Raw genomic sequence first — 27,030 nt, 5'->3', positions numbered from 1 at the left:
ACTTTTGAAAATATGTGGTGTCTTGATAAACTGAGCAGATATTTGAGGTTTACACAGCTACATTCTCGCCTGAAAATATGTTAAACGTTTATTTTGTGACCCAGAAAGAATAATAAGAGCAATATTAAAACTAACTAGCTGCCGCCATTGTTGGAAACTGAGCTGGGCCGCGCTATGAATTCTGGGACACAGCTTCTTCTTCTTCGGGGTTTAACGGCAGCTGGCATCCTTGTACATGCAGTACTGCCATCTTCTGTTTCAGTCCGTTATTACACTCTTAAACCCTACTACTTATTCCTGCGTCTTTTGTGATCTTACAAAGCTTCAAATGACACGTCGACTATTTCTGAATGTGGAATACTTGTGGGTGATTGTTTTGCTCCTCTAGTTTGAAACGCACATCGATGCCATGTCTGGATATTGCTATTTTATAATGTATCACATTGCAGGCTCAATTGGGAAACTCAAATTACATTCCCATGCCTAAATACTATGTTTTTAAAAGCCTTTGAATCAAGTTCCCGGCGTTTGTCTGCTGTACAGTCAGAACTGGCTTCAAGCCTGGGAGGCATCCAGCCCACAAAGAGGGCTTTCATTTACTCCCAGCATACAGATGCACAAATAGCTTCAACTATAGTATGAGAGAGTTACCATTCAGTCACAGAGTAAAACCTATATGGAGTTGGTTTTATCACGGTCACTTTTTTTATTTTTTAGGATTGACGTAATCCTTGGCATTACGATTTCGTAAACATGGGAGAACTCTGCCAAACGGGTGACACAGAAATATAATCTGACACAATTCTGATGTTTAATCTTATGGTAATGTCTCTAGCTTCTTCACTTTTTCTCCCTTTCTAAAATCCATCTGACATACAGCAGTTCCCATGAGGTTCTTAGCCCTCAGATTTTTTGTCAGCGAACGGTTCATTGGGAAAGTATGTAGGTCAATCTGCTTTGCTCTTTATCTAAAGCAATACAGATATGTGGCCATATAATTATTAGTTCATATCTATATGATGAGTAATGTTTCCCATCATGATGAGAGGGCTTAGTAGTGAAAATGGCAATCCGCTGGAGGGAGGAGCTTAAATCTTCTGTACAGAGAGTGCATGTGTGTGTTTTACCTCTAAATTGCTATGTAAACTTCTATTGCGCTATTTTAATCATGCCATCCGGTTTAATAGTTCCAAGCATAGCAGTGGATGTCACATCTGGCTTTTCTGTATTGGGACTTTTCTGTGTTTTTTTTTTTTTTCCTATCTGAGTGGTGCAGAACCGGTTCAAAAAGAGAAATCATCACTGAGCTCGTAGCCCAGTCCATGTGGATTGTTGCTCTTTTATAATGTGTTGCCTGGCCACAGTTGATCCTTTCGCTCACTGTAATCCATTTTCTAGTGCTTAGTCAGTATGCACGCAATCACATCCCTGTGCAATATATCACATGTCCATTTTGCATCCTTGTTAATATTACACAAGTGCCACAGCCTCAGAGCTTAAAAAAAAAAAAGGTGACCTGCTGGTAGAGTTAATGAGCCTGTCAGCATCAGCAAACTGTGTGTATATATATATATATATATATAGAGAGAGAGAAAGAGATGTATGTACATATCTAAATTTTTTACACCATATAAACAGATAAAAATCAATGACAAGTGTTTTGCTTTTAAGATTGAAAGCTGCTTCTTTATGCTCTTTCTCTGCTTGCCTTACCAACATGGATTCATACTTTTATGTGCTTGTCTGGCAGTGATCACTGTGTGCTGTAGAAGAAATTTCATGGGTCAGCTGATTGTTTCAAGCACATTGTCAGAAAAAAAGAAAAATAAATGTGTTTGCTTTATGTGAGAAAAGAGAGTATTTTGGGGGATTCGGAGAGAGAGAAGAGCTTGATGTTCCTGTCTTTTTCTCTCCCAGCCAACTTCTTTTCTCTTTTTTTCTCCTTGTCACAGCCGATGTCGTCGGTGCCGCAGTTCAGAATAGCTTCTCTGTGTGTGTTTTGCACACACACACGCTGTAACATTCCACTTCTTAGGGCTCTGTAATTCTCTGTAAATTCCACCACTGAGTGTGTTGTGTTGTGTGTGCGTGTGTGTGCATTCCTGCCTCTGGAAGCCGAACATCTCATCACATTGGGAAGGCTACAGGCTGACTGGATGTTAATAACTAGAGACCATCAGAGCAAAAAGATGAACAAAGAGAGGGAAAAGGAAAAATAGGACGAGGTGAAGTGGTGATTCTACCAGAGCGTGGCTCTGAGCGGTTGGCTGATGACGTGAAGTGCTGCACACACATCTGGAACAGCTTGAGCAGCTGCACCTGAAGAGCAGGGCTCCTCCACAAAGCCTCTGCCGGCACTTTTTCTGTATCCCCGGTGCTCTTTTTCCTCCCCCGCAGTCTCTAAATCTTTTTCTCTCACTCTCTCTGTTTACCGCCTGCCGGAGCGCTGGGATGGTTACCCGCTGTGCATCAGCAAAGAAGAGCGAGTGAACCGAAGCAAAAGGGAAGAGGAGAGACGAGGCGCAAGAGGACAGTGACATGGGGGAGAAGTATTTACCATGAAGTAGAAGAGAAGAAGTTGACAACCATATTATGAGCGTAAGTGAAGAAGAGAGAGGGCACGAGAAAAAGAGAGAGGGCGATGGAGAACGAGAGAGTGTGACAGACGCGAAAAGAGAGGCAGAGAGGGGATTAAGAAGCCGGAATGCGCTGACACTGGAGACCTGACTTTCTGTTTGCATTTGGCACAGCACATCCTGTCACTCCACAGGTTTATCCACACACACACCCATTTACCAACACATACACACACACATCTACCGTTTGCTTTGGATGATGATCTCAGGAGGCCACGCCAGGAGAAGGCAACACCTTCCAAGGAGCTATTAACCTCCAACCACACAGCTCCCCACCCCCTCACCATCATTTTTGCCTCCCACCCAGTTTCCCAAAAGTGCCCTCCCTCCTGCCCTCCCTCCGTCTGGCCCTGTCAGCCTACCTGCACCACCACACAGCACGCTGGAGCTAAAGAGTAACAGAGTCACACTCACTGAGACCTAAGAAACTTCTGGATTGCTCATGGGACATAGCTGCAGTACCATCAGCTGAGAGGGATAGAGAAGCTTTACTGATCCACTAACCTGCAGGATGTCTAAAGCCTCCAGGCTTTCGCGGCCCCCTCCGGCAGGGGGTGGATCCAAGCTGCCCTCTCCAAGGAAGGAATACCCCAGTGCGCCCGCTTTTGCAGGTCGAACCCGGGTCCTGAGCGTGGGCGAGAAGCTGATGAGAGCAGGTAGTGATGCTATCCTGAGCAGACAAAAGTCTTTAACGGCAGCTGTGGCACGGGACAAAGCACAGAGTGAGACCCAGTCTGAGATTCAGGCCCCTAGCCAGAATCCAGGTGAGAAGAGCCAAAATATGGAGGGGGTCCCTGCCAAAAGCAGGATCAGCCCACCTAAAGTGTCAAGTCACCAGCAAGGCTCTAAACACAGTAAGTAATAAACAAACACACACCGCAGTAATGTTTTACGTGTGAAAATATGATCCGTTCGCAGTAGAAACTAGAAATTACAAATTGATTTCAGCTTGCAAACAGTGCAGTCATTGCTACTGTCATGGTCCAAGTTGTGTTGTCTGCATCCTTATAGACTGTTTAACACTTTAGGTTTATGACTTTTATCTGCTGTCTCTTCCCTGTCTCGTGACAACGGATGGGTACAAGCATGTGCACTTCGTAGGCCTTGAAATCAGACTGAAAAAAATGATATATTTTCACTGACGATAACATGTCCCCACAGCCAATAAGCAGATCAAACAGGAATCAGAGCATCCACTTTGACTCGTATGTCCATGAGTTTTAAGAATTTTTGAATGCCAGACTCCTCCCAATGAGAGCAGGATTAAAAAAAGAGTTTTTGCTGGACACCATGTTGCATTAGTGGTGTTCAATGTTTCTTCTCTTGTGCCTTGTGTAGCCTTAACTCTCCTGTGCTGATGTATTGGTCTCACCGAAACAAATGGGAAAGGTTTGTCTTTGGACACTGAGTAATGATCTGTCTGAGCTGGGAGAAACAACTGTTTATGGGATCTTTTTTCACTATCGCACTGTGTTCAACTCTGTTGGGTGCACATTTTTCTTTGAAAAAAATGAGGCAAGAAGGTTGAGCAAAGTATCGTTCCCTTTTGGCCTTCTCACTAGATTCACAGCTCTGCAGGGCAGCGGCTTTCATGTCTCATCAGGACACAGTCACCTCACACTCTCAAAGGCAACTTGACCAAGATTCCACGAGGGTGAAATTTGTGTCCTCTGTGCATACAAGCTGTTACTATCTTTTTTTTCTTATCTTTTAAAATGCGAACTGACAGTCACTCTCGAATCACTCTCGACTGCTCAGCCTGTAGTCAGAGGCAGCAGTTGAGGAGTGTGAGGGGGTTTTAAGTGTGGGGGGGGTGACGTCGATGTAGGCAACAGGGGTGAGTCAAGTAAAAGAGTGACAGAAGGAGGTCAGGAATGTAAGCAGGGCATGCTGGGAAATCAACAGGTCTGGAGCTGTTTCTGTGTGCGAATCCCTCCCTGCAGTAAAGACAGGTTATAAGGGGGGCAGTTTGTACTGGAAACCAGATGCTCTTTGTGGTGTTATAGAAATAAATGGCCTTTCTACACAGTGGATTCCTTTTTTAAGTGTTAAGGTCAGTTTCTACTCAGTTCATTTGCTTCCAATACAAGTAACTAAGCTACTTTAAAAAAAAAGAAGAGATAGGAGCAGGAAATTAGACCTAAAATCTAAACTGAACACAACATACACCTCCAGCTGAAGGACATAGAAAGCATTATTCTACTTTTTAAAGTAATTCTTCTTTTATCTTCTTGCGCAGTTCTGCTTTTTTCCCATCTCACTCATTATTTTTCTTTTGCTCACTGTCTTGTGTTTCTTTGTCTCAACAACACCCTCTTCACTTTTGTTTCTCCACGAGTTTTTCTCCTCTTCATTCCTTTTTCTCCTGTCTAGCTTTGACAGCATTTGAATCGGTTATTGAAAGATGCCACCATCACCACCCACCCACCCCCACACACACACGTATAAACTCACAAAAGACCATGAAAAAGAATAGATTAACTGTGTGTATTCTCTATATTTCACCCATGTCCCACTGTGCATTTCAAAAAGCTTTTTTTTTTGAAGGCTGAGAGAACTCTACATTTCTGGACAGTAACTTTGAAGTTCTACACTGAAAAGCCAGTGCATCAGCACTTCAGTCTCTCTAGAAACTGGCTATACAGTGGAGTGATTCCTCTACCCTTTGATACATCACGCTTTACTTTTACAGGACATGGAACTGCTGTTCACTACATAGAGTCATGTGCTGCCCAAGAATCGATTTTAAGTAGGCCAGCACTATTAAATACCCTTTCATTGCAACCTAATGGGCAGCTCCTCGTGTTCCCTAGTCATTCATAGTCTCTATACAAGCCAGGCTGGTTAATGCAGGGGGTTCTGACGGCAGCAGGTCTCGATCTCCCAAGCTAATTGCAGTTATAGGGCATGACGGTAGCTAAAGCACAGACCCAGAGGGTCAAACAGAAGTGATGCACATAGTGCTAGCAAACAGTAAGTCCGTATGACAGGTGACATTTCCGCCGTGTGAAAGCTTCAGAGCTGACTGCTGCTCACCAAAGGGCCCAATTTCATCCTTAAAGTGGCAGCTTCCACCAAAAAGCAAAATCCGTTTGACATTTTCTGTCCAGGGAGGGTGTAATACAAGTGTCAAGCATACATTAAAGTCCAGCTTTCCCTTGATGGTGCAAAACACTGCAGCAAACCACTATCAAACATTTTGTCAAACGCTTTTTTTCTTTAGGTGTCGCTCATCTTATATGTGCATTTATAGATTGGATTTACTTCTTATCGAGTATGCCAAGTTCAGAAAAAAGGAAGCTGACACCCAGGCTTTAAACCTGAATGTGATTGTGAAACCTCCGTCTTTTGAGAAGGCTTTGAAAAAGATTTAGAACCCGGCTGTTAGGATTTGCAGCAACAAGAGCATTAGTGAGGTCTGGCTCTGATGTTGGATGATAAGGCTTAGCTCGCAAAAAATTATTCTCAAGGATGTAGGGTGGGATGGAGGTCTGGGGTCTGTTTAGTTCAGTCGAGTCTTCTGCCATTCAAAACTAGAAAAGAATAATCAGACCAGGATTAATTAGACCAAGCTGTACTTTGGAGGTGATCTTCAGTTACAGTAAACAACGTGGTGAACAATCCATCCGTTTTCTTCCATCTGCTCATGGTCACAGTGTGAGTTGGGTCCTATCCCAGATGTTGTAGGGTGAAAGGGGGGTGACACCCAGGGCAAGTCACCAGTCTATCTCAGGGCTTTAGACACAACCAACCATTCACGCTCACATTCACACCTACAACCAATTCTAAAACATGAAAAATAGCAAAAAAAAGTGAGAATTCAACAAGATAACTTCTGCTATAACATCAGTTACACACCAGTCGCTGTTATCAACCATTATTACTTACTGAGTGTACCAAACCAAGTAAGATTGTATTACCTTAACTGATGAAGGTGTATTTTTATATTCCAACTTTTCAAGGCACGATTACTGTTATTTATCCTCTAAAAGTGCAGTCCATTCATCTTCATGCTTTTATTTTCTGGAATTAAAGAGTTAACCATAAACATCAACCCGAACTATTGTGCAAAGCTAGCAGGGAAGTTGATAAAACTCCATGGAAAGGTTAAAGTCTGGAAAGACTTTGGCTGATAATGACTTAACCTTTCTCTAACTCACATCAGTCGTTGCTATCTTCAAACCTCGCAGACGCTTTTCTGTATTTCTTCTGAAACTTGAAAGTTTTGCTGCTTGTGAATAAGCATTTAAATCCTTTGATCCTTTGACCAGTCGGGCAAGGATTTGTTCTCAAGATGCATTTGAGATAAAAGTCACTGCTCAGATTCTGGATGACCTCACCGTCTGGTGATTGAGAAAGTGTGTCAATAAAAGGTTGTAAATTATGCCTGCATTTGCTTAGCTAGTCCAGACATGGGCTGCACTCGGGTTTTATTGAGTTTTTCTGCCTCGCGTGGTTTTGAAATGTGTTACCACATCAGTATGTGAAGAGTTGCTTCAGCTTGTTTTCAAGTGTCAGAGGTTATTAAGACTGCTTCCTGTTGACAACAGTGTTAGTAGCATATGGACGTGATTCACTGGGTTACATGTTTCTGCATGTAATTCTGCTCACCCTTCAGTATATTTCACAGCTTTGCACAATCATTAATTGTTAATAATCTTGAGTAATAGGGACAGTTTGTATCTATGAGTGGCTGTCTCACTTCCTTGTAGGAGAAACTGTTTTGTGTGATGGGAATGCGTTTCTGAATTGGGATGCGATCATCCATTTCTTTGAAACTGAACCCAAAAGTGGGGATTACAGTAATTGCAGTCTCTCGTGACTCTTAAAGCCACCAGTTGTCCCAGACTTTTTCTTCTTTGACAACCATCAGACACACAAGAGTTATTAAGAATACAAAATGCTCCCACCACCACAACAACTGGCCCAGTAAAACAGATATGTCATTTGAATTCAGGAATCAGTTTAAGTGACTTTTTATATAAAAGTTTTCATTCTTGAGGATCTGTGAGCTGCGTTTCATTCTGCCAAAAGAGGTTTGAGTTCCATTTACCTTTTTCACCATCCACATTTTTGTGATTTACTTGACAAATTGATGTCAGTAAGCAGGGGGTTGATTTTAAGCAACCCCACCTCCCACCCCCAGCACTCCCACCTTGAATCAAGCAATCACAATTTTTCATTGCTGGGATTTATATGATGAGTTGCTGTTCGCATTCATTTGCATACGACTGAGGAAAGTATGTTTAATCTTTTACGCCGTATGAAAAAGAAATGCACCGCGCTATCTCAGTAGTATTCGAGAAAAGACCACACAGTGAGAGCAGTAGCAGCATACCAGCAGAAAATTAAAATACTGACCATAAATGTCAACATAATTTAAAGGAGGCAGCATGTTTTGCTAAGGTTGGAGCTTTTGTGCCTCTATTGACTGAAGTCAATTAGCAGAGACTAAAGTTTTGAAAGAACTTTTCCTCCAAATGCCGCAAGGGAGGAAGCGACAAAGCCTTGGTGTTTTCTCAGCTGTGGGAGACGGCTTAGCTTTGTCATTGGCTTGTCAATAAGTACCTAGTGACTGAAGAGGAGTCCAGTGAGTCAGTCTGGGAGTAGGTGAGTTAATGGTGTGTGGACCCGGGGTCTGTGTTCAGAAAAAGAAATGTGACTCATCCGTCAAGAAAAAAAAGCAGACAATAATTGGGCCACTGAGCAAGAACAAATAACTTTGGTTATGTGTTAACTCATGAGTGTGTACTGTTGAGTCTGGTGTGTGTTTTTCTTTTGGGGGTTTAGCTCGGGGCAGCGATGCTTCTTCCTGATTCTGGAGGCTGTGTGGTGTGGTTCTCACAGAGAGACAGCAGAGGGGATTGGGTTTTACTGCATGTCAGATTAAGGATAAAACAAAAGCCTTAATCTCTTTCGTGCCGGCCCTGACTTCAAGTTCCAGCATTTTCACTTGTTGATGTCAAACTGGTTATCAGCCCTACATGTCTTTTGCATATTTACTTTCCTCTGTGGCCTGTCATTTGGCTTGATTACACAGACAGTTTCTTCAAAGCTAATACTGGAAATGGGGCATAAAATTCCTTCAGAGTAGACATCTCACTATTAGATTTTTTTCAGTTTAATGCAATGTTTGTGTGTTCTTGCCCTAAGCGTAAATGTGGTTAATTCACTCAGCTAAAGGGATGTAAGCGGATGCAAGGGCTCCCTCAGGGTTTTCTATCAAAGAGTTGACAGAGAAATCAATATGTCTCCACCTCCCCCTCTTACAGCTTTTTGCCCCTCAGGCAAATGTGTACGTGCGCATAAGTGTGTCTGTGTGGTTTTCAGCATGTCTGGGTGAGCATGAGTGTGTGTGCACAAAAATCGCTGTATGCCAAAACTGCAAAATGTTCTCATACTTTCGTCTCTGTAGCTCCTGCTGTGTTTATTTCCTTGATGGTTGAGGGGAACTGGATTTTCATGAATATGTTTCATTAATCGTTCGAGTTATTTAAATAAATGTTATGTCCATGTGCTGTACAGATAAGAAGCAAAGCTGTTTTTGATTTGTGTTGAAGGTATGTTTGAAAGAAACTGTTCAATACTTTTTGGAAATATCTTTATTACCTTTCTTACTGGGACTGTTCTTGTGTCCATTCTCATGTCAAAGTGGTGTTGAAGAACAGTGAGAATAATGGTCCTAAGTACAGACAGCTTTTCAGATTATCGTCTACATGCTGTAGGTATGTTCTGCCACCAGGGGGCAGGTTCATAAACAACCAGTCTGTGGGCTACTTCTGCTTTATCTGCTGTTAGTGTTTCATCCAGCTGCAGAGAAGAGCAAACTTGTACTGAAGGAGCTGAAACAAGTGTTAAAACAGTGAAAACTATCTCCTGGAGCCACGACTGGCTTCAGCAGATGCCTGACCTTCACTGAGCCTGGTTTTGCTGGAGATTTCTTCCTGTTAAAAGTTTTTCCTTCCCACTGTCGCCAAATGCTTGCATGCAGGGGGTCGTCTGATTGTTGTTTTTCTTCGTATTATTGTACGGTCACGCGTTTCTCTTTGTGGCCACATCCGCTATCACTCCTTTCCCTGTTCCGGCTCACTTTTAAACCAGTAATCGCTCGACTAATGCACAGCGTCATCTACGCTGAGCTACATGCTGTTGATCTTTTGAAGGACTGCACACAAGTATGTTTGCAAATAGATTGCATAAGGCTCTTTGTAAGTGCTTCATAGGCAAATGCATACACAAACAGACACAACCATTGCACCATAAATCTGCCATGAGCACTAATCTTGTGGACTGAAAAATTACTCAACATGCAAGTGCTGGAAACTGCAGTGTCCCAAACAGCCACTTCAGCCCTATAAATATGTCTCCAGAGATTCCAAAATGACAAAACCTACAGCAGGAATAAATATGCAACATCTGACACACACACACACAAAAACCCCTCACTGTACACTAGCTGATTTTTGTTCCTTTTGTTCCTCCTTAGTTATGCATGATTAAAAGAATGGCCTCTTTGAGAAGAGTGCTTGCATAGTAACTTCACCCCTTAGCTGTCTGCTACACTTAACGGATGCTATTGTTAGCTGATTATGTAATACTTAACCCTGTCATTGAAATATCGTCACTTCTAGCCAGAGAAAGATGCAAGTGGCCACATTGCTATAGTCAAATGCCATCTTTTATATACAGTCCAATGTGGAGACCAATGGAAAATAAGTCTACTAACATGTCACATAGTAAACTCACATACAACTTAATTTGGCCAATGGATATGCTACACAGTCAATAAAAAAATTAAAAAAAAAACAGTAAGGAAATATATAAACAAGCTTTTGCTGTGAAAACTCAAAAATGAGTTTTGTGCTGTAACCATTTACTGTGACCTTATAGTGATGACAAGACCGTGGAGGTCAAGTCAAGACACATTTGGAGTGAAGTGGAATGAACACTTGATTCAGGAGGAAACCCCCCTCCCCCAAAAAGCTCTCTTCAGCATTGAGAAATATCACCAATCTACAAATCACGAAAACCCTTTAAAACTCAGCAATGAACCTGGGGGTTTTTTTTTTACAAAAACTAAAATATAAAACATATAAAGCAATGTTTTATTTGCGAATAGATTAAACAAGACAAATTTATTGTCCACCAGTCTTTATGCCTATGTATCACTTTCATGTTGATTTGGCATCATTTCCTCATTTATTCTGGGCAAATAAAGTGCACACTCATCCATTTTCCTAACTGCTTGTCCAGTTCATGGTAGTCGGGGTGGGAGCTAAAGCCTGTCCCAGCTGTGAGTGTGTGTTGTACCCTGCAGCAAAAGGCAGGGTAGAACTTAGACAGGTCACCAGTCCATTGTAGTGTTAACACAGAAAGTCTGTCAGGCACAGGCTGTGTATCAGGAAGGAGTTGGACCCAAAATGCAAACCTCAGGAAATGAGAAATAAACTCAAAAGCAACATTAATGCAGAGCTCTCATTTAACACAAAATAAAGCAGGTCAGGATGAAGTAGTTAATCATTAAGACTCTTTCAAGAAAACTCACACTTCGAGGAAGGACACAAGACATGAGAGAGAACACAACAAAGGACAAAGAAAGACTGAGACAATATATACACAGGATAATGATTGAATGGAAAACAGGTGGGAACACAGCTCGGGGATAAATCACGTAATGACTCTGGAGGAAGTTAACCAAGGCACGCGATACAGAGAAGAACAGGCAACGAAATAAAACAGGACGAGAGCCACAACTGGAACAAAAAAGACCAATCCAGACAGAAAACCATAAAGGAGGCAGGAATAAACAGGGATACAAGGAATAAAGTAGAAACCAAACTAACACCAAGAACAAGTATACATCTACCACCAGTTACCAGATTGTGTGTACCATAGGATCCAATGTGGCTGCTGGATTAGAACATGATGTTGCTTTCAAGCCCCTTTTAAGTTTCAGTGTTTCGTTTGTGCTTCTTCTGCCTTAAACAATGTAGAAATTTGTCGTTCTATCGGGGAATCAATTTTCCTTCTCTGAAATGTCGCTCTCTTAGACACTGTGCTGTCATTATGTTACACTGAGGCACACATGAAAATAAAACTGAAACTGAATTTCTGGGTTAAGCCCTGCTGACCTTTAGCTGACACTACTCTGGTTAAATACTCCTCATGAAAATCATTTATCAGAAACATAAAAAAAAAACAATCAGTCACTGTTCTGAAAGTGTGTCCAGACATTTGAGTGAAACCCCAAAGTTTCTCTATCTGCCAAGTTTGTTTCATTTGGCCTCTTTGTGCACTCTGTGTGGTGTGCGTTTGATAAAGCAGGATGTCTAAGCCCACTTACTAAATCAGAAACTTCCAAGATGCTCAGTAGACAGACGGCCCTGTGAGATCCTCCATCAGGTCATACATTGAAGGTCTTTTCTTGAAAGTACATTTTTTGGTTGGTTGTCAGTTAGGGCTCTATTTATTCTTGAGTTCAGAGAGCGCATTTGATTTTTTAGTTGACCCTTGTTCTTTGTGAAGGGAAATGGATACTTTGTGTTAACAGAATTCCATTTCCCCGCTGGAATAAAAGCCTCCTTTTGCTCAGTAAATGCAGTTACAAAATCAAAATCTGAAGCATCATCCATGTCTGAAGCACCACAGTCATTTCGGATTTTCCCTTTTGACTTTACCCTGTCATCTGTGCCCCTTTACTGCAACAGCAGCTTTTAGTGCCTCAGAAGTGCACTCTTCTGTTCCAGTTTCCTGCACTAAAAGTGACAGAAGACTGTGAAGATATCATATTTGGTGCGACAGTCACAGAGCTCAGCAAATAAACAAGATAAAAGGAAACCTTGATTTCTTAAAGAACTGTTCAACTTTGTTCATTTGTGATCCAGATAGTTATCCACGTAAGATAATTTATAAATTATCAGATGTAGATAATTTATACATTTCTTCACTTTTCGTTTATTTATGTCAAAGAAGTCGAGCACACAGCCAGCATCCTGTCTTTTAATATCACCATTCAGCCAGCTAGTGGTATTATATCCTGGCTGGCTGGCTCTTTTTTAAATGTCTTTATGTAATTACATGCAGAAAATAAAGATGGAAAATGAGTTCCAAGATGCCTGATTGGGAGCGTGTGGTTCCAACAGGAAGGCGCTGGCTCGTAAAAATTATTGATGCTGTACACCATGTGATACGAGGGCTGAGCAAGATGAGGCAGCATTAAATCCCACTGATGTATAGGCCTCGTCTTCTCTCTTTATCACTCCCTTTCTCTCTCTCTCTTGTTCCTGTGAGAGCGGAAGACAGATGAAGAGGAGAAATTAAAAAAGTTGGAGGCGGGGGAAAAAAGGCGGATATAGCTGGTTCGAACTTTGCTTTTGTATTTTGCAGGTTTTCTCTATATTTTCTTGGCAGCACACATGACGTTTCTTAGTCACAACACAGCTGTAGCCCTGAGACAGTTCATACGGGTACATGTAACAACGTGTATTTAATAAAGCTCGCTGTGAGGTGCGATATGAAAACGTTTGTTTACGCAGAGTTGTAGTTACCTGCGTGGTTGATATGGAGGTTTCCCCTTTTGGCGGGGGACATTATGGGTACTCTACCGGATTCATTGCATGGATGATAAATAATGGTTAGAGTAGCGAATGAGTAAACAGCTCTTTCAGCAATAGCTTGCTTTGGGTTTGCAAGTTGAGACACATGGAGTGTTTTCTGTGAAGCCAACTGTTGCTCAGAGTGAAAAAATCCCCCTTTTTCAGAGTCTCTCTGTGAATGTGAAACTGATAAGTCAGGCAATCCCCACTGCTTGAGATTTATTTCAACCCCCATCAGTGTTTTCTCGCTACTAAAATCCCACCTCAGTTTATTTGCAAAAGCCAACTGTTTCAGTTTCTCCGTAAACCCTGAAGCATGTGTGTGGTTTTACTTTTAGGGGTGAAATGCCAGGAGTCAAGTGAGAGGGGCTTCCCCCCCCCAGTCGTTAAATGTTTATGAGTTGTGCTGCTTCAGGCTTTTGATAATCAAATAGTTAATCAAAAACTTGGAGTATAGAGTTGACCTTGGCTCATCACAGCACCACTGAGGGTTTAAAGCCAGAGTAATCATGCATTATAAATGAGGTGAAACAGTAGAGAATTATGTTTGTTTCTCACACTGTTCCCATTCACCAAAGCACTAAAGTACAGTGGCTGCTTATAGTTAGAGTTAGTTTTTGTTTGCATAATTTAATAATTTGACATTTCTACCTAAAGTTTGAACCACCAAGGGGCAGTGTTTTACCAGAAAGTTTTGATGTAGCTGTCCAGTAAACAAGAAGTACATCCAATGTTTGATTCGAGATTGTGGTGGTACATTAGCAGTGAGTGGTTTTCTGCTTCTTTGTGTCAGCCATGTTCACGGGGCGCTTTATGAATGCTTGGATTGGCTCCAGTCATGTGACCCTAAATTGGATGAATGGTTAAGTAAAAACTGAAAAGATGGATGGATGGATAGATGGTCCGGTACACCCTGGTTAACCGTTTTGTAGATGGTTTTGAAATCCTCATTGTGTTGTTGCTGCAAGCTGAACGCTGAGCGTATAAGCATGAGGGATTTTTAACAAAATAACGCTACTGTTAAGCTAACATATAGCCTGCAAGTAAAATTATTAAACATTCAAAAAAGCACCAAAAAGTAATAAAGAAGCTAAAAATAACTTAATCAAATATAAAGGAAACTACAGTTACTTAAAGGCATTTTCACCATTGAACTAATATTTGTTTAATTATTTACAGAGAGCTAAAGCCTGGATTAAACTCTGTTATGGACACGGACAGGGAGAGTAATCATTCCTGTTATACTTCTTTGAAGTCCACTTGCATGTGCCGCCTGGGCACAGGCGTAGTTGGTGCATAGTAATGAAAATTAAATGTAAATTAGTCAACATGCAGGCAGACACGTACCCTCACATTTACTGTCTGATGACGAATTTGACATCCGTGGGACCCTAGTGGACTTATAATCCCTGCTTTATTCATCCATTGTTGTTATTGAATGCAGTTAAGTGGGAATCAGACCTCTCTCGTCTTCCTCTTCATGCTGGAAATGGGACAACCCACTGTCTCTCTCACCCACTGTGTTTGCACAAGAGGTGGCAAGAGTAGCTTTCTGTTGAGGTTTTCCAGTCATGCTAACCACACGCTAACTTCTCCACCATTGTGGACGTGTGACAGTCATGATGACAGTTTGTGTGAGTGTAGCCTTATTCCATATTCCATATACTGGAAACAGAGACTGTTAAATCTTTTGAAAAGTGTTGGCATAACTTTTACTTTGGAGGCAAAAGTGCTTGGTGTCACACATTTTCAGGTTTTCACTATCGTTTGGTTAGCGGTTGGTGAGCATTTGCAGACAAGTTAGCCTTTCCCATGAAAACAACAGTTGATCACGACAACCTATTAGCAACCAAAGCAATCCTTTTTTTTTTCTTTTTTTTTTATAACTTTTTATTTATCATTTTACAGTATGGGAATACAAAACTTAAGGTCAGCATGGGAGACATTCACAGTTCCAGTAATAGCAATCTACTTACATCATGGTAATATTCATTTATTCAGTGCTAAGGGGAGTACACAACCCATTTTTCCCAGAGCTTCTTAAATTTCTCGAGCTCGAGTCTAAGGACAAAGGTAAGCCTTTCCATTCCAAAAATTTCTTCCACTATCCCACGCCATTGGGCCCGAGTTGGAGGGTCTGCCTTTAGCCACCTACGGGTTATGGCCTTTCTGCAGCCAGCCAAAAGTATTTTCAATAAATAAATATCTTTATGTGGGAGTGCCGTAGGCAATTTGCCAAGATACAACGTATCAAATGAATAGTCTATTGTAATCCCAATTATTTTGTTTATCTCAAGGGCCACCTCCCCCCAATATGGCTGAATCCTTGGGCAGGCCCAGAAGACATGAAAATGGTTTGCCATAGGGGTTCCACAACCTCTCCAACATAGGCCCTGGCTCTGAGAGCCTGTTTGCCGAGCTGTGAGTTTAGGAGTGTTAAAGAATCTCACTACATTCTTCCAACCAAACTCTCTTAAGGACCTTGAATTTGCAGTGGTAGCCTGAGACTCACATATTCCCCACCAGCTGTCCTCCGAAATTCGTGAGCCTGATTCCCTCTCCCATTTATGCTTAATGTACAGCGTAGAGTGATTTTTAGAGGCTTGTATACTACCGTATATTTTTGAGACCATCTTTTTAGAGTCATTTCTCTTGTATGACTCTTGAAAGATATGAATTAGGTTGTATTCGTTTTCATCTCTGATTAGCAACGTCTTGTTGTAATAGTCTCTAACCTGCAAGTATCTAAAAAAGTCATGCTTTGCCAATCCGTATGTATCTGAGATGGTTTTATAGCTTTGGAATCCCCCATTTGTTGCTAGTGAACAAAAAGAAGTAATTCCTCTCAGAGTCCACTGTTTAAAGGTCCCATCCAGCCTGGCAGGTACAAACTCCGGGTCATAAGCTATCCAATTCAAGGTCTTAGCCTGCTTTTCTATTTGTAGTTTCCCCACAACCCTGAACCATAGTTTCAGGGTGAACCGGGTCAAATGGTTCAAATCTTTGTAAAATTTTTCAGCTTGGTTCTTATTTCCTAAAAGAGACTGTAATGGGAAGTCTAATTGTGTAATTTCCATATTTTTCGGCCAAAGCAATCCTAAAGAGGGTTTTAGTGCGACACCCTCATTGTCATCTAGCAACCGCTTTGAGTTATTTGCCAGCCAGTTGAGAAGCAATCAATATTCTTTCACAACCAACAAGCGGACAACTCTTGAGCAATTTGTGCATAACGTTGTGTCAGAAACCTCTGCCTATTAATTTATACTACAAAATTAACTTCATAATGAGGGTATAGAGCTACATTAATCATTTTCTCAGTTTTTAAGCTATTATTACAAGACAGACATTAGTTAAAATAGTTTTTATTGAAGTCAAGAAGATAAGAGAAGCATCCTTCAACAATGTAATGAACCATGGCAGTGACTACCATACCATCTATTACACAAAGCTTCAGTAAGAACCCATTTTAACTGCAGTTGGCATCTCTTCGACACAATACATAGATGTGTGAGACATACTTGTGGATTGCTTTTAGCTATTATTTTAAACATATTCCTGACCTATCCAGTAGCTTTAAAGGCAACAGCACTGATGAGAGAATACTGTCTAAAACGAACACTGGACTCAGACAGGCACTAGCTCCGTATGTGCAGCCTAACTGTGTTAACCAAAAATAATTGAGCCAATTTTCAAATGTACCACTTTTCCTGCAAAACAGATGTGATCTAACTGCCATCTCCTCAGCAGGGTCTCAATCAACCACATTTAACACAGTGGCTGTACATGTTCTTTCTGCTCTGAAGCCATTAAGATGGCGCTAACCCGTGAACCCTGAATTATAAACTGGTTTTCGGTTAATATAAGAAAATGAAAAGAATAGATTCATAACACAGACTACTGCTTCTATCATTTTGTCCTGAATTATGTGTCTGACATGTCATTTTACTTGACTTTTGTTTCCTCTAACACAGCAGCTAAGTGTATTTTTACATCCAGCTTTATTGGTCTTTTGATATTAATATTAAATGTAGAAGTAGCATGTCTGTTCTTCACACGACACGAGGAATATGTAGAAAATGATCATATTATATTTGTTTCTGCTAAAAGAGATTTATGCCTCATGCATTGAATTTTAAATTGAACTTTTTTTTTGGCTAGAAATAAAACAGACTTCCTGGTCAAAAATGGCACACGCCATCTTTTCCTTTTGATTCAGGTTTCCTATCACGTCACATAATTACATCTTACAGCACTTGAATCTTTGACTTAGGTGAAAGTGTCTTCGGCTTCACATACTCCTGCTGCTCAGTAGCTCCTGGTATGTACAGTAGTGCCCTCAGCTGTACAGCTAATAGGATTTCAAGTTGAACTTGATTAATTTTTCCCCACACTAGAGTTTCACTTCTCCCATGCTGTTTTGTCAAAGTGCATGATGTGACATTTATTCATTTTATCCCTGCTAGAACAGCTTGTTCAATTACAGTGTAACTAAAAACTTCACTTCTCGCCAAGTTTCTTTCCCCCTAAATATGAAACGCTGAGATGGGTTTGACAGCAGCCCTGTGCCTCTGAGCATCTTTGGTACATTCTTACAGTATTAAACACTAGAATCATTGAATAAGGGATCAAGTGCGCTCCTCCCCCACCCACATTTAAATCTGGGGATTTTTACAAAAAGGGAATAATACAGTGTGGCTGTGTGATGAAGCCATTGGTGAGGCAAGCGTGGTTTTCAGCTAGGCAGCTAAAGCTATCATGAGACTGACGCAGCATTTCAGCCTGAGCTTGCAGGCAGAGAATGAGGGGATTTCTGCTGAACGGGTGCGAACAGCTGGAGGTTTAATATTTCACAGAAAACTGGGAAGAATTCTGAGACAGTCGATTTCTCCACATTATTTCACATTTTATTTTTATCTAAACTCCGAACTAAGACATTCCAGTTCAGGAATCTAATCAAAAAAAGGTTAATGTGTTGTCAGGGGTTTAAGAAGTGGAAACAAATTAAACATTCAGTGATTCAGTGCAAACTTTAAATCTGATTATTTTTCATTCTGCACAAGTCAATTGTTCATAGCCATTATTTGTTGAAGCTGCTTCCTGACAACGATTGTCTCCTAGAATTACGCCTAGCCGAGTGGCCATTTGTCTTGATCCGTCCTGACCAACAGCTTTGCAAGCCGCCCAGCAGAAAAATGTAGATGGCTTTGATAGGCATCAGAAACCCTTATCTCACATCCCCTGTTATATAAGATTTGATTTCTTATGACCAGAGAGACTGGACGAAAAAGACAATGTAAGGCAGGACAAACAGGAGCCATCGTGCTGTTATACAACTGGCAGTGAAACAAGGACAGGATTCAGATGGGACTGTTTTGGAAATGCAGTAGAGTGTGTTTTTGCATGCAAAGAAAGTTTTGGAGTACTCTGGTGTGAAGTCGTCTCTTTTTACCCGCCTTTGAACAACAACAGTTTCAAGACAAACAAATCCACAGGTGTATAGTGTCAGGAAAGATGGTTTGTGTCATGTTCCTGGATGGTGATGTACACACAGTGTGTGTGTGTGTGTGTGCATCTAGCCCTGTTGCATTAAACCATCCTCTTCTGTGTTTGACTGCTCCCAGTTGTTCATCACAAGCAAGTGGTGGTAAAGTTGGAGTAAAAGTGAAGTCAGCATACCAAAAGCGGTTTGGTTTCCACTTTGTGCGTTTGCACGTGGACAGATTTATCATGTATCTTCACACTGTGACCATACGGAGCTGCAGAACTGCCACAGTTGAGATGAGAAAGCAATAATTCTTTTGTTTTCTCTGCGCTGTCGTTTTATCTTCTCGGAGGCAGAATATTAATTCTTAGTGCTGCATCATAACACGTTTGTTTGCTGTTTTGTGATCCCATAAAATCCTTTGACAGGCAGACGGGGAGCGTTCTCATAAATGGGAAGTCAACAAGGGTATGCAAAGTTGCTGATTGAGGCCCACAGTTCACAGTGAGACAGCCAGCAGTTAATGTGATGCGTAACCAGCAATCATCAATTATTCATCGTTGAAACATTTTCCAGAGTACCAGGAAAGAGTGCTTTTATGGATAGGCAAATTACTTATATCTTTAGGGCTGCTTTATCTCTAAATTCCTTGCAGACATGCTTTGCATGTTAAATATTTTGCTGCAACGATGCAGCTAGCTTTAAAGCCCTTGCTTATAGGGAATACTTATTTGTTCATTTTTATTGTGACATTACATAAAACATCTGATAAATATTTTAGTCTCATTATTCTTGGACATTATAAATGCATTTTATGAAGTCTGTAATTCGTGTCTCGCACCAGAAGGCACAAAAGTGCACTTATGGGGCAAACTCAATTAAGCTAAATGCTTTTTATTACTCAATAAACCTGATTAGGAATCACATTTCTGTGACAACAAAAAACATGCATTTACTGTTATTGTTTCCTGGGCTGCACTTGCTGTGATTTGAAAGAGTTACGTAACAGAGAGAATGTATGAGAGGCAGGGATGGAGGGATGGCCAGATGTAGACTCGGGTGGGAGAGGAAGAGAGCCTGACCTGACTGACTAACCCAGCTGGTGGCCCAGCATTTCCATCAGTCATCGCCTTTTGTCTGTCTCTCACCTCTTTGTTCACAGGTTAGTCTCAGATTTCTTTCGCTTTGTAAACCTGCATGCCTCGGGTTAATAAGCTGATTGATGTCAAGTGAACTCACCTGTTAACTGGGACATTTTTGTTGTGTCTTTGCAAAGTTCAGACCCAAACCTTACCAGAGTTTTGATGTTAGATACCAGTTTTTAGGAAGTTTAAATTCTGACATATTTCCCATGATGGAATTTCGGTTCAGAGCTTTTAGGAAGTGTTTATGTAAAGATTTGTTTCCCATAACTTGGCAGTGTGTTGTGTTAATATACTATATAAGGTTGTCAAAATACGAGAATCAGGAAAACACTTGATACCATTCTGACAATAGCTTGGAGTCACCAAATGAATTTTTTGGTCTCTTTGGTCTTTGCACCTTGCTGCAGATTGCTTCCTTTGCTAACACGGATTTCTAATTTGTGTTGTACAGTTATTTCATTTTTAACCTTAATTTATATTTTATTCCTTCCTAGTTAAATTTACCCTTTTTAATTTTTCATATTTATTTCCTATCTTATTCATAGCCTTTTCCTTTTTTGTTTTCTTTAGGTCACGAGCAGTTGTCCAAGCATTTCACTACATATCGTACTGTGTATGACTGTGTACGTGACAAATAAAATTTGAATTTGAATTTGGATTTGCACAGATGTGGAGATGTAAAAGCTACGGAGCCCCTCTGATGACATGGTCCAAAAACTAAAAAAATTGTGGCCACAAAATACTACTTCGTGGGCACGAAATGGGTATAAATATATCTCAGGGCTCTCAAAATTTCAAAATCCCTGGTAGCCCTTTGGGCAGGGACTCTTCAGTTTTTGGTAGCCCAAAATAAATGTAAGTAGCCCGAATAAAAAAGAGAGCAATTTTTTGATTGATGTTTTGTTTCCTTTACAATATTATACATTAAAGTATAATATTGTAAAGGAAACAAAACATTAATCAAAACAAAAACAAATTACAACATTGTATAAAAATTACAATCATCAACTCAAATACTTGGTTCTAATTGAACAGAAATTTCTATGAACTTGTAAGAACTGTGTAGGACATGAATCAGTCTGTGTCAGATCCTGAATTTGAAATTTCCACTGAAGTCACGGGTAAGAGACAAGTGGAACCAAGATCTAGGCCATTTGCTTTTTGAATTTTGCAAAGACTGCTAAATTTTGCCAGTGGTAGTTCACTCTTTGCAACATAGTACGCTGTTCTAAACAGATTTTTCAGGTTTATTTTTAGTATGTTATTTGCAATTGGTGTTTGTTCTGGGAAAGATATTGCAGACTGAGCAATAATGCATTTCTTGCATTTCTCATGGGTTCTAATGGGGGCCTTTCTTAAAATGACTGGTCCCAGTAACAAAGGCGCTTGTTGACTCAGAAATCGAGAGAAAACCAACAATACACCTGGCAGAACATCATGTTATTTACACGGGTGCACATAAGTGGTCCGCATGTGCGCATTCGCTGTCAAAATAAAAGACGCGCACCAGATAAGAAGTTGCAAAGCACTGTTTTTGTCCGCTAGAGTGGGATTTTCACGGCACATTCTGCACCAAATCTCTGTGCGTTCATCATTTGTTTGAAGCCAGCTCACCTCCTGCAACCACTTTTCCAAGAATACGTGCTTCTTTTGTGGTTCGGACTCCTTCTGACATTTGTTTGGAGGCGGAACACCAAAGTAATTGCTTAAAGGAGCTTCTTCGACATCTTTAAGAGTTCTAAACAAATGTCTGTCCTCCTCCAGAAAATCTTATGTATGCAAACACGCGTTGCAACTTCATATCTTGTGCGCGTTTTTTTTATTTATTATGACAGCGAATGCGCACCTGCGGACCACTTATGTGCAGCCCCGGTTATATAGCTCGTCATATTGCAGCCACAGAAATTATTTTGTCCATGAAACCATAAAGCTGCACTTTCTTTTTGCCTTATAGTCTGATTTGTCATAACTTTTCCATTTTGTGGTAAGCTTTTCTTTGGCTGTCACTTCTTCACCCTGACCTGTCAGCAGAACTAAAATATATATCCTGCTGCTTTTACACACACCCACATAACGCTCAGCAATTCTCTGCGCGATCAACCTCTCATATGTTTAAGCTTGCTGCGGGAGATTTCACTTGTCATGTTTGTATAGTAAGCTAACAATTGATAAGACGATGCCAGAGGAATTGGTGCGCAAATTATCATCACTCACCAATCAGTACTGTCGCTCTCTACACACAGTTCACGCGATTGCAAAGTGAAAGCAAAAAACAAGCGCAAATTCAAACGTGATTTCAATATGTCACATATTGACAGTGGCTCACCAATGCCAATGACATAATTACCCAGCTACATTTCCGAAAGAATGCAAAAGCATTGACATATGTTTTTCCTTCCTACAATAGCCCGACGGGCAGGGCAGAGATAGATTTTGGTAGCCCGACTGGAAAGATCGTTAGCCCCGGGACGTCGGGCTAGCGATTTTGCGAGCCCTGTGTCTGATTGAGGAATCACTCATCTTTGAAAAGAGAGTTTATTACAGAGAAATGGCTCTTTCCAAAATAAAAGCTATACTATACGCTTCTTCTGGGCTATATTCTCAGCAGCATAAGGAGAATCATGTGCTAACAGCTGTCTAAATGACTCGGCTAAAGTTAGTAGCATGCTTGCTTTTTTTTGTCTGCTTCCACTTGTCTTTGCACTGGGATGATGTCGGCGTAAATGTGCAGTCATATTCGTTGTGTTCCCACTAGTGCTTTCAGGTTAATCTCGTTGAAATGACCTTAACGCCACAACACGGCAAATCTCCGTTAACGAGCTACCGCCGATCGCTCCGTGCATGGGGCTAGACGGCCAACACGTTAACGAGCTAACTGCGCTAACACACTAGTTCCCACCCATGTAATTGAGCATTGCATGGCACATCCAACATACTGTTTTACTTTAGTCCATGACTCGCTTACCTTCAGGGTCATACGTCACATGAAAACCAAAATAATTCCAAACGCCAGATCTGAATGAGGGTGGGGGAGGTGCCCTGCGCTCTTCCTTCTGTCTATGCTGTCTGTGTTGAGCGCTCAGTGGATCTGCGCTCGACAGTGCAGCCTAGGCGGAGTAGTCGAACACAGATTCACTGAGCGCTCAACACAGACAGCATCGTCAGAAGGAAAATTGATAAAATAAATTACAAATGTTGTATTGTTCGATACATATGCGTACCGAACCGAAAGCACTGTATCGAACGGTTCAATATCGATACGAATATCGTTGCACCCCTATATATGTATATAGATATATATGTGTATATATATATATGTATATATGTGTATGTGTGTATATATATATATGTATATATATATATATATATATATATATATATATATATATTATTAATATCAGTGGAAATTGAACAGCACACATGGAGATATATAGTTCAATATTGGCCAGCAGATCTGCAGACTTTCACTAAGACCTGTTGGTTCATGGGTATAGCAATTTGATACAAAGCGGATGTCTGTGGAGGACCAGAGGGTAATGGCATTACCTTATCTTTGAGCGTCCCTTATGTCATTCTGACAGTTGCTTCATGCTTCACTTACGCTGCGCTTTAGTAGTCAAAATGTTGCTGCAGTAGCCAAAACAACGAGCTGCACTGTGTGAAAGTCAGAGTTGTATGCAAGGTCGAACACTGCCTAACATTTGAACATAACATGGACTTTAAAAGCATCCCTAAGTCCACTTTCAAAATACCAATGTTTTGTCAGGCAAAGACGATTATTCACAGTTTTTTTTTAAAGCATGAACAGCTTGGTTGATAAAGAACACGTGTTTGTATATCAAAGTGAGGATCCAGCTGTTTGCCGTGAGTTATTGTAGATTTAAACAGCGGGTTCACAGTTTTTCAAATCTGTCTTGAAGCGAGCCATAAGGATTCTGTTATACTGGCCCACAAGCCGAGAATCAGCAAAAAAAAGAAGAAGCTGAAACTTGGCAGGGGTGTGTTGAATCAGAGTTTGGTTAATCACTTTAATGCATGAATGTCTCTTTGTGTTGTATTTGTAATACTTTGCTCACATAATTACACCCTACAGCACTGGAGTCTTTGACTCGAGTGAAAATGGGGTGAATTGTTAAATTGAAAAAAAATTTGGTTTTTAGTCATATTCTTTGCCCGGCGGCTCTTATTGGACCCTTTTTTCTGTATTTTATGGCGTTACAAGCTGTTACATTGAAACCACTTCCAAAACATGCATTTAATCTTTTTCCCAAGTTGGGATGAAAGAGCTGTTTTTATAATATAAAGAAGATTTAAGATATATTAACAATTACAATATTAATGCTGATAGAAGCTGAGACCTAAGACATTATCATTATGAGTATCAACCAGTAAAGATTTAAAGGGTGTGAAAAATTAACATAATTCTTTACAACTGCACATGGTTGTAAATGGATTTTCTTTCTATTCTGGATTCTTTTTTTCCTCATGTAAAGCAGTTTTTAAGCCATTCTGACGCTTGCTCCTGAAGGAGAGAACTGCTTGTGTCTTCTCTTACTTTCTGCTACTCCCTTTAGAGGATCTTCCTGTCACGATCAGGTGTCTGGGAATGGAGAGAGAGGACCCAAATGAAAGACACGGTTTTTATTAACTGGAGCTAGGTTAATAAACGATTGAAATAAACAGAGTGCATGCACACGAGGAAATTACGACAGCATGACCGGAAACAGAGACCAACTGAGTTCTTAAAGAGACAGGATAATAACAGGATAGGTAACAGGTGGGAACACGGCTAACTAATGAAACAGAGTAACCAAAAGTAAACCTAACGCACATAGGACAAGAGACTTTCACAATAAAGATGGAAACCGACTCGAGAAACTAAACAATGACAAAAAGTCCAAACCCCAAACACTGGGTCAACAACCCAGGTGCCATGACACTTCGTCTGTCTCATCCTATCCCTAGCATCCTCTTCTGCCACACCAACCCTCGGCATTTCCTCCTTCACATCCATGAACCTTCTCTGTGGTCTCCATCTTTTCCTCCTGCCCCAGTTCAACATACTTTGTCCAATATATTCACTCTTCTTCGTCTGCACGTCCAAACCATCCTAGCCTCGCCTCTCTAACTTTGTGTCCAAACTACTCAACCTTCTTCTCCTGACTTTCACTCCTCTTCTCTTCAGAGCATACTTCCATCTCTTTTCCACTTGCTCCCTGCTCTCACAGCGCACCACGTCATCTGTGAACCTCACAGTCCACAGAGACTCTTGCCTGATCTCATCTGTCTACCTGTCCATCTCCAGTGCAAACAAGAAGGGTGTTCAGAGCTGATCCCTGGCATAGTCCCACCTATACCATGATCCTATCTGTCACTCCTACTGTACACCTCACCACTGGCTCACTGTCGTCATACATGTCCACATACAGTACCACAGATTCTTTTTTGGCACCCTATCATATGTTTTCTCTAGATTCACAAACACACAGTGAAGCTCCTTCCGACCTTTAGGTTAAAATTTTCGCTAGCCTCTCTCGTGAACATCTCCATACCTCCACAGATATATTATAGCTGCCCTCACTCCCTTCTCAATAATCTAAAATTGTAAACTTCCTGATTAACCACTTATGTAATTTACTTTGTATTAACCAGTTTCTTTACTGAAATGTCTGTGCAGTTTTACATTCAGAGCTGTGATCTTAAAATCACAGGCCAGTTTTTCAAACCGTTAGCAGGCTAGCTGACTTTGAAGTAGCTTCCTGTCTTAATCTGTAATGACTTCGATGCCTCGCTCTGGTTGTCTTGTTCTTTGCTTCTGAGTTTTGACTCTGACAGATCAGTGCTGGCCAGTCTTCACCACAGAATGATGCACATAATGCTCTCTGTAGAATATAATTTCCGGTGCTGCCACTTTAATTCATTTATGCACGTGTGACTCAAGGACAGACAAACAGAAACAGAGTCATGTGACCCCTCTGACCCTTTGTGCTATGTTTCCTGGGTGAGTTATGTCTCATTGTTCCTTTCTGTCACTGTTGCAGTGGGCCACAGGACAATCAGACTGGCCTCATAGTGCCACATTCACTTCTCCGGCCAAGCTGTGATCTCACACCTCTCACTTCGCATTCTCATTATTTCAGGCTCTTATTAATTTATTTAATCAATAGCCGTTTAAGATCTCCTCCCCGGAAATGCATAATGGCAGCAGATTCATCGGGCTGCTACATCAAATTATGGGCTTGACTGGTAGGGTCTCTGGAGGCTCAGATGTGTGTTTGTGATGGGTTAAACACAGGTTGTGATGCACGGTACTGTGCATTGTTTACATAATGATAGCTCATCATCTTCAGACAGTCCCTCAAACCTGAAGGGCAGTGAGCCTAAACTTCAATAAGACTCCTCTCAGAGTATCCGATGCTGACTCAGAGATCACACTCGTCCAGTGGCTCCATTGTTGCCATGAGCTCAGCTCTGAAGCCTCCCTGTGGAAGATTATGAAAGTGGCTTTAAAATACAGAGCAGCAGCTCAACGGGGCTTTAGATGATTTCAGGCTAAATATATGTAAAAGGCAGCTCGGTCCACAGGGTAGAGTGGGATCTGGGTGGAAGGCAGCCAAGGCCTTTGGTGCCTCCTTTTTTTGCTGTTTTTGTTATGCGCTCTGTATCAGTTTGAAAGATGCCCTGCAAACTAAAACCAAAAATAAGAGCCAACAAAAACTGTCACTTTGAGTTCAGAGTTTTTAAGTAAAAAGAACTCAGCAACAATACCCCTGACTGTAAAAACAGATATAAACAGGTGTATTATTTTAGTTTATATACTGACTGTTCCATCTGTGCCACTTATAGACTCAACTTCATGGAAAAACAGTTGCTAAATACATCAATAACAATTAAAAAGGCTGAGAGTTTATTCATTGTTAACGCTGCTTAAATGTTAGAAGAGAAAAAACAAAAAAAGTACATTAAAATCATAGATGTCAGTGTCACCAGTAGGTTTCAAATGTTTTTTGGTTTTTTGCATTACATTGCAGTCCTTGTATCAGCCTTGTTTAACACATCCAGCAGCAATGCATCAGCTGGCTTAAAGCAAAGGTCACATGACAAGCTGTCCTTTTCAGATAAAAGGAGGTGACACAGTGTATCCAGTTCTTTTTCTTCATGTGACTCATCTT

At 40.9% G+C, this 27,030-nt stretch overlaps 1 protein-coding gene across 13 annotated transcripts in view; it reads left to right on the top strand.

Moving 5' to 3' along the window:
* Positions 1 to 27,030, top strand: part of kiaa1217 (KIAA1217 ortholog) — a 126,343-nt gene that overhangs the window by 24,833 nt on the left and 74,480 nt on the right. For 3 of the 13 annotated variants that reach the window (XM_086306399.1, XM_086306400.1, XM_086306391.1), the window contains exon 1: positions 2,033 to 3,490. The exons of 1 other annotated variant lie outside the window; for it this stretch is intronic. In XM_086306399.1, the coding sequence (XP_086162525.1) occupies positions 3,148 to 3,490 (343 nt within the window). In that variant the 5' untranslated portion in view covers positions 2,033 to 3,147. Of the gene's footprint in view, positions 1 to 2,012; positions 3,491 to 27,030 lie in introns of those variants that run through there. 9 more of the 13 variants (XM_086306401.1, XM_086306393.1, XM_086306396.1 and 6 more) reach the window with 6 other exon arrangements.

Source organism: Aulonocara sp. 'chitande type north' Nkhata Bay, linkage group LG9 (assembly GCF_057382095.1).
Source record: "Aulonocara sp. 'chitande type north' Nkhata Bay isolate Kocher_YH1m ecotype deep benthic linkage group LG9, A_spYH_male_GT1.1, whole genome shotgun sequence".
NCBI classification, from domain to species: domain Eukaryota; kingdom Metazoa; phylum Chordata; class Actinopteri; order Cichliformes; family Cichlidae; genus Aulonocara; species Aulonocara sp. 'chitande type north' Nkhata Bay.
The sequence above is the reverse complement of the archived record's forward strand: the minus strand, read 5'-3'. Positions and strand labels throughout refer to the sequence as shown.